This window comes from Palaemon carinicauda, chromosome 20 (genome assembly GCF_036898095.1).
Source record: "Palaemon carinicauda isolate YSFRI2023 chromosome 20, ASM3689809v2, whole genome shotgun sequence".
NCBI lineage: Eukaryota > Metazoa > Arthropoda > Malacostraca > Decapoda > Palaemonidae > Palaemon > Palaemon carinicauda.
In genome coordinates, this window is record NC_090744.1 from 32,522,483 (window position 1) to 32,540,809 (window position 18,327).

The window sequence follows — 18,327 nt, forward strand, 5'->3', positions numbered from 1 at the left end:
CTCTCTTTTTGCTGCAGAGTCATTATTTTGTTATTTTAATTACATAGAAAGGCTAGTAACTCTAGTCTCGCTTAGTTTTTAAGCGTTCTACACCTCAAAGATGTTTTGACTTGTACAAGAATAACCATTTACCTAATCTTGTTCTAGAATCAATTTAATTTTGCTTTGAGCCCATCATTACTGGTAATAAAAAACAATTCTTTGAATGCAGGATTTTCAAGCTGGGTCACTATTGTTGTTTGTGGATAATGATTTATTAAGCTTTCTTGAAATATTTTTGTTTGCAGTTTCTATAATAAAGATTTTTTTCTAGAGTTATAGAAGGCTTACTTTTAGCAGGGAAGGTTAGGCTAGTTGCTTATATAGAGAATGAGAATGGTAATGCCTCTCCAACCTGTCTTTGTTAACAGCCTGAGTTTAGTTTTTTAGCCATTAAGAATTCAACATCATTAACTTGCCTTGTGGAAGCTCAAACACCAATAAGTTTCTGATTCAGAGTAACATTTCAGGCCTAACCTGCCCTGATTCTAGCCTAACTCGACAACTGGTAGCTAGGAGTTCTAGTGCACCATTCACTAAGAGTTCTGACGATAAACGAAACCTCGCTGGTTCAAGGTCCTCTAATGGAGCCTCCTGCATTTACTACTGACCTTTCTGCTGCATAACCCTTGGACTCCCGCATTTTCTAGCAGCTCTTTATACACCTAGAATTTGTAAGGCAGAAGACTAAGATGGTAGCCTGAATCCTTATATACCTCCTCTAGCTAAACAACCTCTTAACACCCACTTAACCCTTATGCACAAGATGGTAGTCTGGATATTTAATCACTCCTCTCGATCAAATACAGACTTTACAAATATATTATGTGGATAGGATGGTAAATTGTATAATTCCTTTAAGCTAAATATCTTCCTTTTCAATTACAGAAGTCTATTAGATTCCCTAAATCTGTATAATTGCACTTTTGATTGCCTGTGTGCTTTGCTCAATTGCAAGCTTGGCCATTAGCTCATCCAATTTTTTCTCTTATGGGTTAAATGTTAGGGTTAGTACCTCACGTGCTTAGCCACTTTATCTCATACACTTCAGTTCCTGTACGCGTTAAGTAGACATCCAAAAAATCGGTTTAGCAAGGTCTTTAATATATACTGTATTATCAAAATGTCAATAAATAAATTTAGACTATAAGATAAGACTATTCAATAATATCCAAATAAGTTACTTAAAGTATGCAGTTCGATGTAGACAAGATATATAAAATGTTATCCCAATTTCAAACTAAGGCTAATAGTTTTTTTTTTCCTTTTTTTACAAACTATGGACAGAGGTAGTGTCACTAATTTGCTATATGGGAATAAAATTCCAAATTGTTCTCTGTCCAAAAATGCAGTCATTTCTAGTTAAAAGTTTGGTCACAGAAACTTGCAAAGAATTGGATCCATATCTTATAAAAGCCTACAAAGTTAAGGTTCAGGATATTAGTAGTACAATTACATCTCCTAATTTTGGCAGGAATCTCTTTTAGAAAAGGTTTTAGCGGCGTTGGCGTAACATGTTGGTGTTAGCTGAACATTATCTTGAAGAACCCATGTTTTTTTTATCAATATTGCTAGCTTTAGGTCCTTAAGTGGATGCTGGTAATGTGGTTTTTTAACTCTTTTGAGTTCAGTCAAGTCATTATTTCTTTATTTCCAAAATATTTCAAATATCTTTGTAAAAATAATCTGGAGTTCAGTATTTCAAGGACGGTTAGTTACCATTAATCTAGATGGGTTGAGTTTAGGATTATAATTTTATAATGTATGTCAATTTTATAATTCTCCTATTCATTTCCTTCAATGGCATCCCACCTCCATCTGTGTGGGAGTCAGTAAAATGAACATCAGGTGAGGTTCATATGAATAAAATTATTTTTAATAAAATGTTATTTTTATACTCGCCTGATGTTTATATACATATCCATCCTCCTTCTCACTGACTTGTGAATTCAAGAGGACAGAGAATAGTTGGATTTCAAAACTGAAATGACAAGGTAGCCCAGGTGCCTTTCTTCTCACCATTAAATGCAGTGTCCCATTACTCTACTACACGCATGTGTATCCTATATTGAAAGGAAAGTGGAAAAAAGTGTATATTCTAGGGGTAAATCTCGAAAGAATGAACTTTTTGAACGCTGTTCTTTAGCTGGCTACTGGTACTCAGTGACATCACAAAACTTAACCCCCCTTAATGCTTACCCCTCTAATCCCTACTCGCCTCCAATTTACCTGTGTGTGGGTTGACCTCTTATTCTATAGACCTTGGGACCTTGGGGTTAAAGTTTAAGTTTTGGACTGGTATTTAAATGAGGGTCATGGGACAAGTGCAGCAAATAGCATTATTGTACCTAAGTAGAATATCATTCCAGCTACAGAAGTGCCAAGTATTTTCATATAAATCTCAGGGAATTTATAGTGCTAGCTCTATAGTTGAGACATCCTGATATAAAAAGACAAACCTAGTTAAAATAGATACTTACAGAAACCACAAAAGAGAGACCATCCCAGGTCATTTTGGCGACTGAATCTTTTCCTCGATGAAGTGGCTGCGGCCAAGCTGCTCCATCTATGGAGTCTGGTATCGTACCGCTCACTCCCTCCTGAAGCTGTGAAAAAGCAAAAACATAAGAATGTACAATATTTACTATGATATTGGTAAACAATCTTTACGCTAAGACCCTTCAAGATTCAGGAATGCAGAAGCTTCATGAGAGCTATCTAATAAATTATGCAATAACCTTCTCATAGAGGGCAGTAAAGTCATAACCTCTCTAATGTGTAGTCTGTTCCAAGAGACTTGAAATATGGCAACTTTTTTATGTAGATTGGAATTTGACCTAAAAAGTGATGTATAAATCCCTAATACCCAAAAATGTATGTATGTACACGCTCAATCTGATATCATGTTATAAAAATCAGATACCTAAATTAATAAAGAAAAAGAGAGAGAGAGAGAGAGAGAGAGAGAGAGAGAGAGAGAGAGAGAGAGAGAGATTATATATATATATATATATATATATATATATATATATATATATATATATATATATATATATACATACATACATACATATATACATATATATACATACATATATACATTGCATAGTAAATCAGATACACTACACAATGTTGAAATTAATGCCAAACTGCCAACCCCTCTTTTCAGCTCCACATCATTAAATATTTCTGGCTACCTCAATTCAGAGATTTGGGTACGGTAGTAAACATACACTATTCTCTCAAATTAGATTAATAATATTTAGTATTTGGACAATGGTGTACTGTAAAGTACCATGATCTTTCTTTGAAATAGAAGAAAAAATGCTGTTAATCCATGAACATACAGTACCAACACTCCCTTGTGGTCTATTTACGTAGCTGGTGAAGGATCACAATGTGTGGCTGCATCATTTCTCATGCTGGTATGAAGAAGTTGGTACACGTCACTGCGGCTTTTATCTAACTATTGTAAACATTTGACTTCTGGCTAAGACCTGACAGCTATACTTCCTGATTATAGCTCCATTCTTTCTATAACCTTTTTATATATCACACTTTAGAACATATCATCTGCTTCCTTCCCACCTCTAGTGGCATTATGTTAAGAGATATTATCTTACTACTTCTACTTGATAATGACCTCCAGTTTACCTCATTTTCTTTGCATATTTGCAGTTGGTTCAACTCTCCATGTTCCTTTTCATTTCTTTTGCAACCCCCTTTAGTTGACAATTCAATCATTGGTTGTCCTATACTCATTTATTAATTTTGATCTTATGAACTTATCTGAAAAGAGAGCTAATAGCTTTTAATGGATTTTGGAATTTAGGCAACATGGCCTATCACTGAGGCCTGGGAGGTCATTCAGCACCCAGTTGCAACTGTAGGAAAACTGTGCAATTGCACTATGAACTAAAAGTCAAGAGAGGTTAGACAGAGGAATGTAGGAACAGAGGAACAGCAGAGGGCTGTAGGTGCAGCTGAGGGGTGAAGAGCGACTACTAAAAACACTTAGAATAATGTCTAGTGCATTACAGGAGGTGCACTAATGGCACTAATCTCCTACCAGACCCAATTGGTTAATCAAATTAAATTCTTCATGGAAATTTTCACCAACAAAAATTTGTCTATCAAATTCTAGCAGTAACTTTAATAAAAAAATAATTCAAACTAATTATGTTTCTTTTCTTCATCCTTATTAATAAAGCTAAGTTTTTTGCTTCCTTGTCCATACTTGGATTACCGTTTGCTTACTTGGAATGCATCACCTTTTTCTTCAATTAGAAGTGATTGAATCCAAGGCATTTTGTGTAATCAATGTCCTTACCAATTTTTCAATCCTCACTGCCTGCACAGTAATCCTGTAACTTCCCACCCCACCAACAGCCCTCTCTTTCCGAGCATTACAGCAAAACTTTTTTTCATCTACTGCCAAGTGCTTTCTGCTTCTGTTTAACCCAACTAATTACTTTTTCTACTAAGAGGCAGTTTGCGTATCATTTTCTTTATTGTTAAACGCAACATTTTCTCTTATCTGTTTTCTTCCTACCTGAGCTAAAAAATGGTACAGAGCTGGCCATCTCATTGGTCTTTATGCTAGATAAGAGGAAAGCATAGTTATCAATCAATGGTATAGATAGTGAATATCTCTCACATTATTTGAAGCTAGGTCCTTTTTGGCTGGAAAGTCAGTGTAATTTAAATTTTCAGGTAGAGTTACACCAAAGAAAATGAGGAGAGAGAAAAAGCAAAACAAATACATACAAAAACAGAAAAACTGTATCCCTCTCTTGAGATGAAACCAGGAACAGGTGCAGGGAAGAACGAGTATAGGAAGGGTGTGGCATAAAAGATTCTATGAGATTATTACCGAGGGTGCATTTTAGAGGCAGAAAAAGGTTACAAGAATGTGAAAAGGAAGACAAAATAGTCTCAAATAAATTCACAGGGTCTGGGAGCTTGAAAAGAGTATGTAACATCAACTTTAAATGTTGAAACACAGTGCTACCAAGAGTAAAGAACATTTTCTTTTTGTTGAAAATGATACACAGCCACCAATGGAAACACAATTTCGATGTTTATTGTACATTGTTTCAATTGCCAACAACTTCAATAAAATGTAACTGCTCCCCCATAGCAACATAAAAGATGATAATTAATAGCAGTGTTAGTTGTCCTGTAAAAATTTCACCTGAAAGTGATTCAAGCATGTGTTGTATAGAAGATAGGTCAGGCAATTAGAAACTTCCTTCATTTACACCAACAGAAGCCAAATAATCAAAGAGAATTACTACTTTATTCCTCTTAATACCGATGCACAAACTATAAAGAATGCTGGCCTGGAAAGTATGTAACAATGGAGAGCAGCAAGCAGTAGAAGTGGAGGGTGGAGACTCAGGGTTTCAAAGTACCTGAGTGTATTGATTATTCTCCTGCCCTCTCTCTCTTTCTCCCTTTCTTTCCTCATACTCTCTTTTTCCTCTTTAATTTTCAAGCATTTATAAAATAAGTTACAAAAATTCTATTAAGATTTATTTATTGAAATATTGTACAGAATATTAATCACTGTATTTTTCTAGTTTTCCCCCAAAAGTTAATAATTTGACAACCTCAGTGAGTGAGTAAAGTGATCACTTTCTGAATTCTTATTGTTTGTCTTATGAATAACTAATTTCTAAGAAAACTCTTTGATCGACATCATACCCCATAAAAATATATACTGTATATATATAATCTTCACAATGTTCAAGACACAAAACATTTTATCCCATATCATCATAATTTATTCAACGGACCACCACTGGGCCGAAATGTCCAATTACTTCCTCCACTTGAGAGATATGATGAACCCCATCTCCCCTTCAAATCTAACTTTGTGCATTTATGTTTGCAAAGAAAAATTATAACCCAAGGTTTCTGAAATAGCAACAAACCAATACGATTAATTACTGTGCTTTGTATTAGCTCATGTTTATGTATAGAGAGAGAGAGAGAGAGAGAGAGAGAGAGAGAGAGAGAGAGAGAGAGAGAGAGAGAGAGAGAGAGAGAGAGAGAGAGAGAGAGAGAGAGAGAGCGCCATACACTGGTTTTAAAATTATATTAATCACATAAATTTTGTTACAACTTCACCTCTGGTGTCAAAAGAGCTAAAAATCTAAACCTAAAAGCTGATTTTATTGAAAAATTTCACAATGTCAATAAAAGAATGTTTACAGCACTTGGAAACCAAAGTTTCTAAGTTTACCTCAACTTTTCCACCCTGCTTCCTGGACAAACCCAGAGTTCTAGTCCAAAAGTTTATCATCATTCTAAAGCTAATTCTTTACCCCAAACCACTAAAAGTCCTCATATGTTTCTATTTGCTCTTTTTGTTAGGGCTCTTACTTTAATATTCAAAATAAATAATTAAAATATCTTATTCAATTTTTTTAAATCTTATGCCTAGAAATATGCATAAAAATTTATCAATTATTCAAAAATTCAATCTATACAATTCCTCCTGTTTTATATATATATTCTAAACATGAAAAACCTTATTCAAAGATGAATAAAATTCTACTTGCTAGATTTCACGTTAAACAATAAAATGAATAATAAATGCCTAATTTTGAGGAAAGATTAAAACCTTTTCCCAAAGATACTGTGAAGAATCATGAAATACTGGAATTTGACCTGAGAACCACTACACACTAAAGTTATTCTACTAAAAAAATTTTTGATACTCCATAGCTTTCAAATGGCAACGTTTAGTCGGTGAGTGTCATTATTTCTCTTTAAATTTTTTCTTCAAGGGGAAACAAACCATCACTAAGGAAATATTTCCTTAGGTCTAGAAACTTGCTACTTTCATTACCATGACTTTAAGCTTGTCATTTACATATTTTTCTTTAGAAACAAGTACAGTACTGGAGTAACTTTAAAAATGTACAGTATTTTCATTTATTTAGACTAAAATACAGTTCATAAAAAAGCTTCCTAAGCTTTCTTTCATAATGCTTTGTAGTAATGTTATTAAAGTATCAAGCGATTTAAAAAAAGTCCTCACACAGGCTTCTTTGGAAGAGTTTTGAAACCTTTGTTAAGTGATTTAGTACAGCTCCACAATTGCAACAAGAGTAATTTTACTGATGTGCAGCCAGACTGATTTTGCAAAAATTTTATTTTCATTAGTAAAATTAATTTTTGAATATACTTACCCGATAATCATGTAGCTGTCAACTCTGTTGCCGACAGAAATCTACGGTAGGGATACGCCAGCGATCGCTATACAGGTGGGGGTGAACACCACAGCGCCATCTGTGGTCAGGTACTCTAGTACTTCTTGTCAACACAACCTCAATTTTTTCCTCGGTCCACTGGTTCTCTATGGGGAGGAAGGGTGGGTCAATTAAATCATGATTATCGGGTAAGTATATTCAAAAATTTATTTTACTAATGAAAATAACATTTTTCAATATTAATCTTACCCGATAATCATGTAGCTGATTCACACCCAGGGTGGTGGGTGGAGACCAGCATACATGTTAACACAGAAGCTAGTATCCCGTATTTTATTTTATTAGTTATTCAAAAATAACATAAAATATATAAGTACCTGGTAAGGAAGACGACTTGAACCATTACTCTGCCTTTATTAAGTACGTCTTTCTTACTGAGCGTAGCGGTCCTCTTAGGATGCTGAACGACTCTTAGGTGCTGAAGTATAAAGGGCTGCAACCCATTCTAAAGGACCTCATCACAACCTTTAACCTCGGCGCTTCTCAAGAAAGAATTGACCACCCGCCAAATCAACAAGGATGTGGAAGGCTTCTTAGCCAACCGTACAACCCATAAAAAGTATTCAAGAGAAAGGTTAAAAAGGTTATGGGATTATGGGAATGTAGTGGCTGAGCCCCCGCCTACTACTGCATTCGTTGCTACGAATGGTCCCAGGGTGTAGCAGTTCTCGTAAAGAGACTGGACATCTTTGAGATAGAATGATGCGAACACTGACTTGCTTCTCCAATAGGTTGCATCCATAACACTCTGCAGAGAACGGTTCTGTTAGAGGGCCACTGAAGTAGCCACAGCTCTCACTTCATGTGTCCTTACCTTCAGCAAAGCAAGGTCTTCTTCCTTCAGATGAGAATGTGATTCCCTAATCAGGAGCCTGAATAGGTAAGAAACTGAGTTCTTAGACCTTGGAAGAGAAGGCTTCTTGATAGCCCACCATAAGGCTTCTGATTGTCCTCGTAAAGGTTATGACCTTTTTAGATAGTACCTAAGAGCTCTAACTGGGCAAAGTACTCTCTCCAGTTCGTCCGCCACCAAGTTGGACAGGCTTGGGATCTCGAACGACTTAGGCCAAGGACGTGAAGAAAGCTCGTTTTAGCAAAAAACCGAGCTGCAAGGAACATGTAGCCGTTTCAGATGTGAAAACTATGTTCCTGCTGAAGGCGTGGATCTCACTTAAGGCGTGGATCTCACTTACTCTTTTAGCTGTTGTCAAGCACACGAGGAAAAGAGTTTTTAATGTGAGGTCCTTAAAAGAGGCTGATTGGAGAGGTTCAAATCTTGATGACATAAGGAACCTTAGGACCACGTCTAGATTCCAGCCTGGAGTGGACAACCGACGTTCCTTTGAGGTCTTAAAAGACCTAAGGAGGTCCTGTAGATCTTTGTTGGTGGAAAGATCCAAGCCTCTGTGGCGGAAAACCGCTGCCAACATACTTCTGTAACCCTTAATCGTAGGAGCTGAAAGGGATCTTACGTTCCTTAGATGTAACAGGAAGTCAGCAATCTGGGTTACAGTGGTACTGGATGAGGAAACTGCATTGACCTTGTACCAGCTTCGGAAGACTTCCCCTTTAGACTGATAGACTCTGAGAGTGGATGCCCTCCTTGCTCTGGCAATCGCTCTGGCTGCCTCCTTCGAAAAGCCCCTAGCTCTTGAGAGTCTTTCGAAAGTCTGAAGGCAGTCAGACGAAGAGCGTGGAGGTTTGGATGTACCTTCTTTACGTGAGGTGGACGTAGAAGGTCCACTCCTAGAGGAAGTCCTGGGAATGTCGACCAGCCATTGCAGTACCTTTATGAACCATTCTCTCGCGGGCTAGAGCGGAGCCAACCAACGTCAGCCGTGTCCCTTTGCGAGAGGCGAACTTCTGAAGTACCTTGTTGACAATCTTGAACGGCGGGAATGCATACAGGTCGAGATGGGACCAATCCAGCAGAAAAGCATCCACGTGAACTGCTGCTGGGTCTGGAATCGGAGAACAATACAACGGGAGCCTCTAGGTTATCGAGGGGTAGCGAACAGATCTATGGTTGGCTGACCCCACAGGGCCCAAAGTCTGCTGCAAACATTCTTGTGAAGGGTCCACTCTGTGGGGATGACCTGACCCTTCCGGCTAAGGCGATCTGCCATGACATTCATATCGCCCTGAATGAACCTCGTTACCAGCGTGAGCTTTCGATCTTTTAACCAGATGAGGAGGTCCCTTGCGATCTAGAACAACTTCCACAAATGAGTCCCTCCCTGCTTGGAGATGTAAGCTAAAGCTGTGGTGTTGTCAGAGTCCACCTCCACCACCTTGTTAAGCTGGAGGGACTTGAAGTTTATCAAGGTCAGATGAACCGCCAACAGCTCCTTGCAATAGATGTGAAGTGTCCTTAGCTCCTGATTCCATGTTCCCGAGCATTCCTGTCCGTTCAAAGTCGCACCCCAGCCCGTGTCTGATGCGTCAGAGAAGAGACGGCGGTCGGGTTTCTGAACAGCCAAAGGTAGACTTCCTTGAGAAGAAAGCTGTTCTTTCACCACGTGAGAGTAGACCTCCTTTTTTCGGAAACAGGAACTGAGATCGTCTCTAGCGTCATGTCCTTTATCCAGTGAGCCGCTAGATGATACTGAAGGGGGGGAGGTGGGGTCTCCCTAACTCGATGAACAGTGCCAGCGATGAAAGTGTCCCTGTTAGACTCATCCACTACCTGACTGAGCATCGGTTCCTTCTCAGCATGCTCTGGATGCAATCTAGGGCTTAGTATATCTTTGGGGCCGACGGAAAAGCCCGAAAAGCTCGACTCTGAAGATCCATACCCAGGTAGACAATGGTCTGGGATGGGACGAGCTGGGACTCCTCAAAATTGACCAGGAGGCCCAGTTCCTTGGTCAGATCCATAGTCCATCTGAGAATCTCCAGACAGCGACGACTTGTGGGAGCTCTTAAAAGCCAGTCTTCTGACGGAGCCGGACACAAGATCATGGTACTGCTGCACAGTCTGTGAACTGTCAACCATGGGGAAGCGAGGAAGTACAGTGACAACCCGAAGCTGTCTAGACTGTCTGGGTCGTACAGACAACTCCTTATCGGGTTGCTGAGGTTGCCGCACTGCGTCACAACAAGTCACTTCTGCTGGTTGTTGAACGTCTTCCCAGTGACACACTGACTCCGTAAACAAAAAATCCTCTAACAAGGACTAAGCTTGGACTGCATGTCTTGCAACACAGCTCAAGGTCTATGGGAGCAGGTGTGGTAACAGACGGGGTTAGCGACTGAAGTGGAACCATTACCTTCCCTGGAAGCATGTTATGCTTAAATAAAAGTCCATAGGAGGCTACGCAGCTAAAGGCTCCTCTCCAAATGACAGTCCTCAAGGGAATATCAGAAGGAGGGAGAATAGCACTTTCTCATCTACAGGAACCATATCCGAGAAAAGCTAAGTTCTCTCAGTAAGGGTTTCACTGGTGCAAAAGCAGCAGACTAGAAGGCAACGTTATGAAACTGCTTGACAGTCTAGTGAGTTGGCAACAACCAAAGATGTGTGACTGAGAAGCATGCGGTAAGGTATGCAGAGCATGCTGTATGCAGAGCATGCTCTATGAGCATGTTGCATGGCGTGTGGCTTATGCTGCATGGGATGAGGCTCATGCTGCATGGGATGAGGCTCATGCTGCATGGGATGAGGCTCATGCTGCTTAAAAGAAATCTGAACCTGACACTAATCTAGCTGTCCGAGGATTTACCTGGTGAGACATCAGTCTCTTTACCAGAGAGTTTTACCAGATTTCCCCGGGCCACCACGTGACACAATTGGTAGTAATTCATTCAAATTACCTCTAATGAGTCAATATGGATAAATATCAACACAACATCGTGTTCAAATAGAAATAAATTTCTACCTCATACTTGGGATCGAACACTAGCCCCTTCTAATGAAAGGCCAGGTCGAAACCAACCATGCCACAAGAGCCCATAGGATGTCGCATAGCATGAGGCTCCTGCCTCATGGGTTGAGGAGGATGCCGCATAGCATGAGGCTCCTGCCTCATGGGTTGAGGAGGATGCCGCATAGCAAGAGGCTCCTGTGAGGTTCCTGCCTCAAGAGTTGCGTCTGCCTCAAGGGTTGAGGGGGTAGCTGCGCAGAGAGAGGCTCATGCTGCATAGACTGCGGTTCAAGTTGAATGGGAAGAGGCTCAAGCTGAGGAGAAAGTGGCAGATGCATGCGGTGAGGTGGCTGACTCATAGCATGAGGTTCCTGCCTCAAGAGTTGCGCTTGCCTCAAGGGTTGAGGTGGCTGCGCAGAGAGAGGCTCTTGACTCACGAGTTGAGGTTCTTGAGGTGCTTGCCTCGAGAGTTGAGGTTCTCGCCTCGAGGAAAGTGGAGGTGGTTGCTGCGAGAGTTGAGGTGGCTGCCTCAAGGATGGTAGAGGTTGTCGTACCTCAAGAGGTTGCTGCCTCGAGGGTGGTTGTAATGCAAGATACTCCTATCTCAAGGGTAGAGGAGGTTGTAAGGCATAAGGCTCTTGCCCCCATTGTTGAGGAGGTTGCTGCGTGGTAAGAGGCTCCTGCCTCAAGGAAAGTGGAGGTTGCTGCACAGCGCTGGTATCTGGCAACTCCCAACGCGGCAGCTCACGCATGGAGGTAGCTTGAGGAACCTCAACCTCATACGTCTGGCAGATTGTACTGCGCAGAGGAGGAGGAGCGTTCGCAGGAGGAGGTGTATTAACCTTCTCTGCCTGAAACTCCTGCATCAACACCGCAAGCTGAGACTGCATTGTCTGCAGCATAGACCACTAGAGTTTAAGAAAGACAACAACAAACGGAGCTACTGTCCGTTGAGACTGAGGGTCTAAAACAGCTGGTGCGGCAACAGACGGAGCTACTGCCTGTTGCGATACCACCTTGCCTCTCTGGGAGGTGTGCAGTTGTCGTACTGCAGCAAGTCCGAACTGACCTAGTGCTAATGGCACCACCTAGGAGTTGGACTTGCGCGGAAGGGACCGACTTGCACTTAAAAGCTGCAAGATTTGGTCCATGGTTTCTGCGAGAAACCTCTTCCGCAGACGAGGAATAAATGGGCTCTCTCGTCTTTGTGTGGGTGGGGTGATCACGTCGGGTACGTGAGTTGGTTACACCCGAAACCACGGAGGGAAACGTCTGTTCGTCGATCAAGGCCTGCTGAACCCATAAGTCCTTCGACATTACTTCTCCCCTGGGCTTGGGAGCTTGTAAGAGGTCCCAGACTAGGCGAACAACTGGCACGAACAGACGAACCCTCGAACGCAACACTGTAACACTTTGCGCTTATCACTGTATCACTTTTGATTTTCTGTTTGCACTTATTTCACTGAACTCGAAACTTTAAGTGGTTGTACCTGAAACACGCAATTCTATCCTTCATTAAAAGTTAGTAATTGCGAAAACAGTATTACAATGTAACAGAAAAACATAATGAAAGATAAATAATTCAGTGGCTGGAAAAGAGATTAAACACTAGATCAAATAAACTACGTTTAAAATCTCTCACCGCATAAAGTCTGAGAACAAGAATAAAACTCTAGAAACGTTTACCTTCTTCCCCTAAAGAGACTAGGGAGAAGAGCAAAAACGATAACAACGTTACCCGCTTGAACGAAACGTTTATCCTCCTCTCTCTCCCTCCGTCTCTATCTCTCTCTCTCTCTCTCTTGACTTAGCACCTGAGAGAAGAGCCCAATTATATATATCGTTAAAACATATTATTGTTAAAGGAAAAAAACTGAAAGGTTTCCCAAATAAAAAGTTCCTTTATTAGAATAGAACCATTTAAGCTAAGAAAGAATGAACAAAACGCTAGAATCGGTTTACTCTTACTGCAACGTGACACCGTGATAGACTCTCTCTCTATCGTAACGATAGAGCGCAAGTTGAACGTTCTGAACGTCAACAACTGTAGAGACAATACAAAACGTTAGTTCAACTTTGAAAACAGTACAAGACTATCAAAGAAATTCTTTCAAAAAACATTAAAATAGCATAATATGTTAACAGGTAAAAACGAAATGACGGGCTCAAAGTTAATTAACTTCGGTTCCAAGAAAAGACCGCCTACTATTAGGAAAGGTCGAATATAAACAAATATAAAAATTAATTTTAATAAGTTTATAATAATAGGAAGTTAATCAAAGAGGCCTATAAAAGGCGGAGAGATATAAAATAAATCTATAACTTTGTTAAGCAAAATTAAGAGAGTCTATACTCTCTTCGACACCAACACTTCCGTATCTGGCAACTCCCAATGCGGCAGCTCACGCGTGGAGGTAGGTTGAGGAACCTCAACATCATACGTCTGGCAGGGTGGACTGCGCAGAGGTGGAGTTGAGGTTGCTGCCTCGAGGATGGTGGAGGGAAGGGTCGGCCATTTAAAAGTGAAAGAGAGTTCATACTCTCTTCGTACCAAAATTAAATCAAAAATTAAATCAAATTAATTCCAAAAACTTGCTAAGCTAATGATATAGCTTCCTGAATAGCGAAGGCTAAACTCTAGAGCAAATACATCACCAAATCGTGAGCAATAACTCCAGAATCAACAGCGTATCCATGTAGGTCTAGCCGGAGGCACGACAGAGGAAAAATTGAGGTGGTGTTGACAAGAAGTACTAGAGTACCTGACCACAGATGGCGCTGTGGTGTTCACCCCCACCTGTATAGCGATCGCTGGCGTATCCCTACCGTAGATTTCTGTCGGCAACAGAGTTGACAGCTACATGATTATCGGGTAAGATTAATATTGAAAAAACTGATACAAAAACATAATTTCATATTCTTTTGTTCTATGCTCTCCCCCAAAAATTTAAATACAACACATGTAATACTATTTGTATGGATACTAATATCTTGGGATATTACCATTCGACTGTCAGGTGAATACCATTGGAAAATCAATGCCCAAAAATAAACTAGAATTTTTCTAATGGCAATACAAAGTTTAAAAATATATCATAATTTATGTAACCCTTTCCTTTCAAGCATAAATTAAGTTACTGCACTCATAAAAAAAAAGAAAAAAAAAAAAAAGAAACAGGACTGTACACCCTTGTACAAGAGCTTAAAGGCATGAGTCCCATCCACACTCAAGTCCTTACTTTCTGCTCTTTGATGTCGAGTGGATGCATCACTATCTTTTGATCTTTTGGAGCTTGGCTCCCACTCTCCACGTAGCAAATTTGAATTCCAGCCAAGGAAACTTTCATATAAATTTCCGGAATTTATTGACATGACTGAAGGATGACTATATCATCATACGACTATGTATAGGTCTACCCCCCAAAATTGGGGGAAGTGCCTTGGTATATGTATGTATGTACGACTATGAATCATAGTTAAGTTGATAAATCATGTCATTTACCAATCAGTAACATTTGAATACTCAAAATGAAGACTAAAGAAAAATAAGAAGCAATTATAATAATAAAAATAAAGTTAATTCATAAACATTAAAACTCATTCTTGTTTATATTCTGTAGACTACAGTACTCGACACAATTATTTAAGACAATGCCCTATTTGATTCCTCGAAATGTCTTGAACTTGGCCAGTAAGCATAACATGGATTCTATGCAACATCTTTTTTTTTATACAAACAGAATACAGTACTTTTCCAAATTACATAAACTCTCAAATTTCAAACTGGCTTTTCTCGTATACCTTTAATCTTAATGCCTCACACACTGCATCTATATTCAACTATATCATGAATAACTTGGCTATGGGAAACAAAAGCTCTTAACCAACATACAGTAACAATTTAGAATCACATCCTGGTGCACATTCTAGCATGAACTGTAAATATATACACAGTATACTGTTCTCTGGTTTCACTATTACCAATATTTAAGTAATGATCGTGTAAAACTGAATCAATGATTGTCTCCATCAAGCAATATCATGCCCGATTACTCAGCCTCGGTAGAGGTTTTTAGATTTATAAATGGTTGTTAATCCTTAATATGTAGTATTGGGTATTATAAGCATTGATAAGCACTGATTGATCTTAAGAAAACACTATACAAAGGAAAAGGAAAATTTTCCATAAGATATTAAAGAAACATTTTGTAATGTGAGGCAACTTCAGTATTGTATAGCTCCCTTCAGACAGTTTTAGGGCTATATTCTTCATCATTCAATTGCCAATATGTGTAATCAGATGAAACATATCCCATAAAGTATAAATACATCAGTAATAAAGAGAGTTCAAGTCATTTAAGATGAATAATTCTATCCTTAAGTTACACATTTCACTATAAGAGCTTTTGCTACCAAATTTTGCATTCTTTCATGTTGTCCCAATGTGAATTTCTCAAGTCGGTGAGTTCCAAAACTATGTTCTGTTTAAAAGAAAAATAAGAGACCCAAAACCCAATTCATACCAACTTTTCAGTCCTTATAACATAATAAAAATCATCAATATTGCAGTTGTTTGACAGCCAATAAGGTCTAAATTTTAAAGTGGTCAAAATAAAAGTTAAACTTTTAATGATATATAAAAGAGAGAGAGAGAGAGAGAGAGAGAGAGAGAGAGAGAGAGAGAGAGAGAGAGAGAGAGAGAGAGAGAGATGTACTGTACATTAATATACATGCAAATGACTCATCCACATTAAGATCTGGCACTGAATTGGCCATGTCACTTACCACAAACATTTTCATAAGTTACATAATAAATTAATACAAATTCCATTACTGCTACTATAGCAGAACTAAATCAACCATTATAGAATTTAATGTTAAGGCTTCATTTTCTGTTCCAATAAAAGCAGATGCAGTACTTTCCAACCAATTAACCCTTTTACCCCTAGGCTCTTTGGAAATTTCCAACCCTTAACCCCCAGGGGGTTATTTTTTTCCCAACACATTTTGCAGTATATTTTTTTTAAATTGCTCTAACAGCCTTAATTTTTGTCATAGAGAGGTCAGGTTGGTCTCATTCTCTTGGAAATTGCCTGAATTTTTTCAAAAAATTATCAAAAATATGAAAAAAAAAAATTTTATAGCATTTTTTTGCAAGGACGTACCTGTACGTCCATGGGGGTAAAGGGATGGGTTTTGTGAAACGTACCAGTACGTCCTTTGGGGGTAAAAGGGTTATTAAAAGCATATTAGTTTTCAAAACTGAACCTGACGACTAACCTCTGGTAAGGCATGGAAGTCATTGGTGAAAGACTGTGGGTGGTGGGTAGTGCTGGGCTGGTCCTTGAGCTGGCCATACCTGCGACTGGCCAGGCGCTTTCGCTTTTCTTGCCATCGCAGCCGCTGACTTTCCTCAGAACTATCATCTAATCCAAAGAACTCTCGCGTTTCCTTCTTCATGTACCTGTGGAGGGCCAATGTTTGTTGAAAATATTTCCAGTCGGGATAATTCTAAGTATATATAATTGTACTACTGTATTAATTCATCTTTATTAGACAAAAAATAAATGTGTCCCCCCCAAAAAAAAGTACTCAATACAAATCTTTTTGTGAAGATAGGATTTATAACTACAGTAAAATATTTAGAAATGACCTTAAACATATCTTTCTAAAATAATAACAGTTATAAATTGGTTGTACGGTACTATAAAATGTTGTTGACCAATGATATTCTTGCTATGAATACTACTTCTTAAAAGTAATTCACCAATCAATATAAAATGACTTAATTTTGTACATACAATTATAAAAACAAACCATTTCAAAATAAAATTTGTCTAAAGTACATACCAACTTACAATAAAATTCTACTACAGTACTGCATGTACCGATGGTACACTACCAAAGCAAACTTTAACTTTTAAATAACATATATCCATTAACGTTGCAGTTGAGGCGTACCTTATAAATAGCAAAAACTACTGTGAATAATGAATTTTCCAATATTAGAATATACAGTACAAAATAAAATAATATAAATTATGAAATGTTAGTAAGAAAAAAATCTTGCACAAATAGTACTCAATTATTTAATTTCACTCATTTCCACTGGACAAATAAATCCAAGCATTGCAAATCCTTACAAACAAAAACAAAAATATTTTTTGAAACTTCCAAATACCATAACTGTTATAACAAAACATTCAATCTCAACATGTGAAAGGTAGTCACCAAAAGAAAAGCATTGTACTACTGTATACATACTGCTGATAAGGTTACTTAACATTAGTATAACACAACCAGGTTAATATTATAGAAAACTTCCTTTGAAATAAATATATTAAAGAAATATAACCAAATTTAAAAGCTCCTAGCTAGGCCAAAACACAAATCCTTTAAAATAGGGAATGTCTTTGTTGGAGCTACAACGACCACCGAATTTGTTAACGAGGCAGATAATGACAGGTGATCAACGTGCTTACTTTCCTGTCAAAGACCTTTTCTTTTGACCTTCAGTTTAGGACTGAGAGGAGTGATTGAGGTGTGAAAGATTAACTTAAAAGGACTAAGGTTTATATAGCTAAAAAAAAAAAAAAAAAAATTAGTTACTTTTCAAATGTTTAACTTGTTCCTCATCATCATCTCATCCTACGCCTATTGAAGCAAAGGGCCTCGGTTAGATTTCGCCAGTCGTCTATCTTGAGCTTTAAAATCAACACTTCTTCATTCATCATCTCCTACTTTATGCTTTCATAGTCCTCAGCCACGTAGGCCTGGGTCTTCCAACTCTTCTAGTGCCTTGTGGAGCCTAGTTGAATGTTTGGTGAACTAATCTTTCTTGGGGAGTGCAAAGAGCATGCCCAAACTATCCCCATCTGCCCCTCACCATGATCTCATCTACATATGGCACTTGAGTAATCTCTTATTTTTTCATTTCTAATCCTGTCCTGCTATTTAACTCACAATATTCTACTGGGGGCTTGTTCTCAAATCTACAAAAAATCTGTTGGATAGTTTCATTGTCATACCATAACATGTCCATGAGTAACACCGATCACACTAAACTGATATATAGCCTGATTTTCACATGTAATTTCATGCGATTTTATTTCCAAATTTTACTTAACCTAGCCATTGTCTGTTTT

General features: G+C 38.5%; 1 protein-coding gene across 4 annotated transcripts in view; it reads right to left on the reverse strand.

Moving 5' to 3' along the window:
- LOC137660272 (inactive rhomboid protein 1-like) overlaps positions 1 to 18,327 on the reverse strand; it is a 49,530-nt gene that overhangs the window by 20,313 nt on the left and 10,890 nt on the right. For all 4 annotated transcript variants that reach the window (XM_068395041.1, XM_068395039.1, XM_068395040.1 and 1 more), the window contains 2 exons: positions 16,463 to 16,646; positions 2,520 to 2,645 (listed from right to left, as the gene is read on the reverse strand). In XM_068395041.1, the coding sequence (XP_068251142.1) occupies positions 2,520 to 2,645; positions 16,463 to 16,646 (310 nt within the window). The remainder of the gene's footprint in view (positions 1 to 2,519; positions 2,646 to 16,462; positions 16,647 to 18,327) is intronic.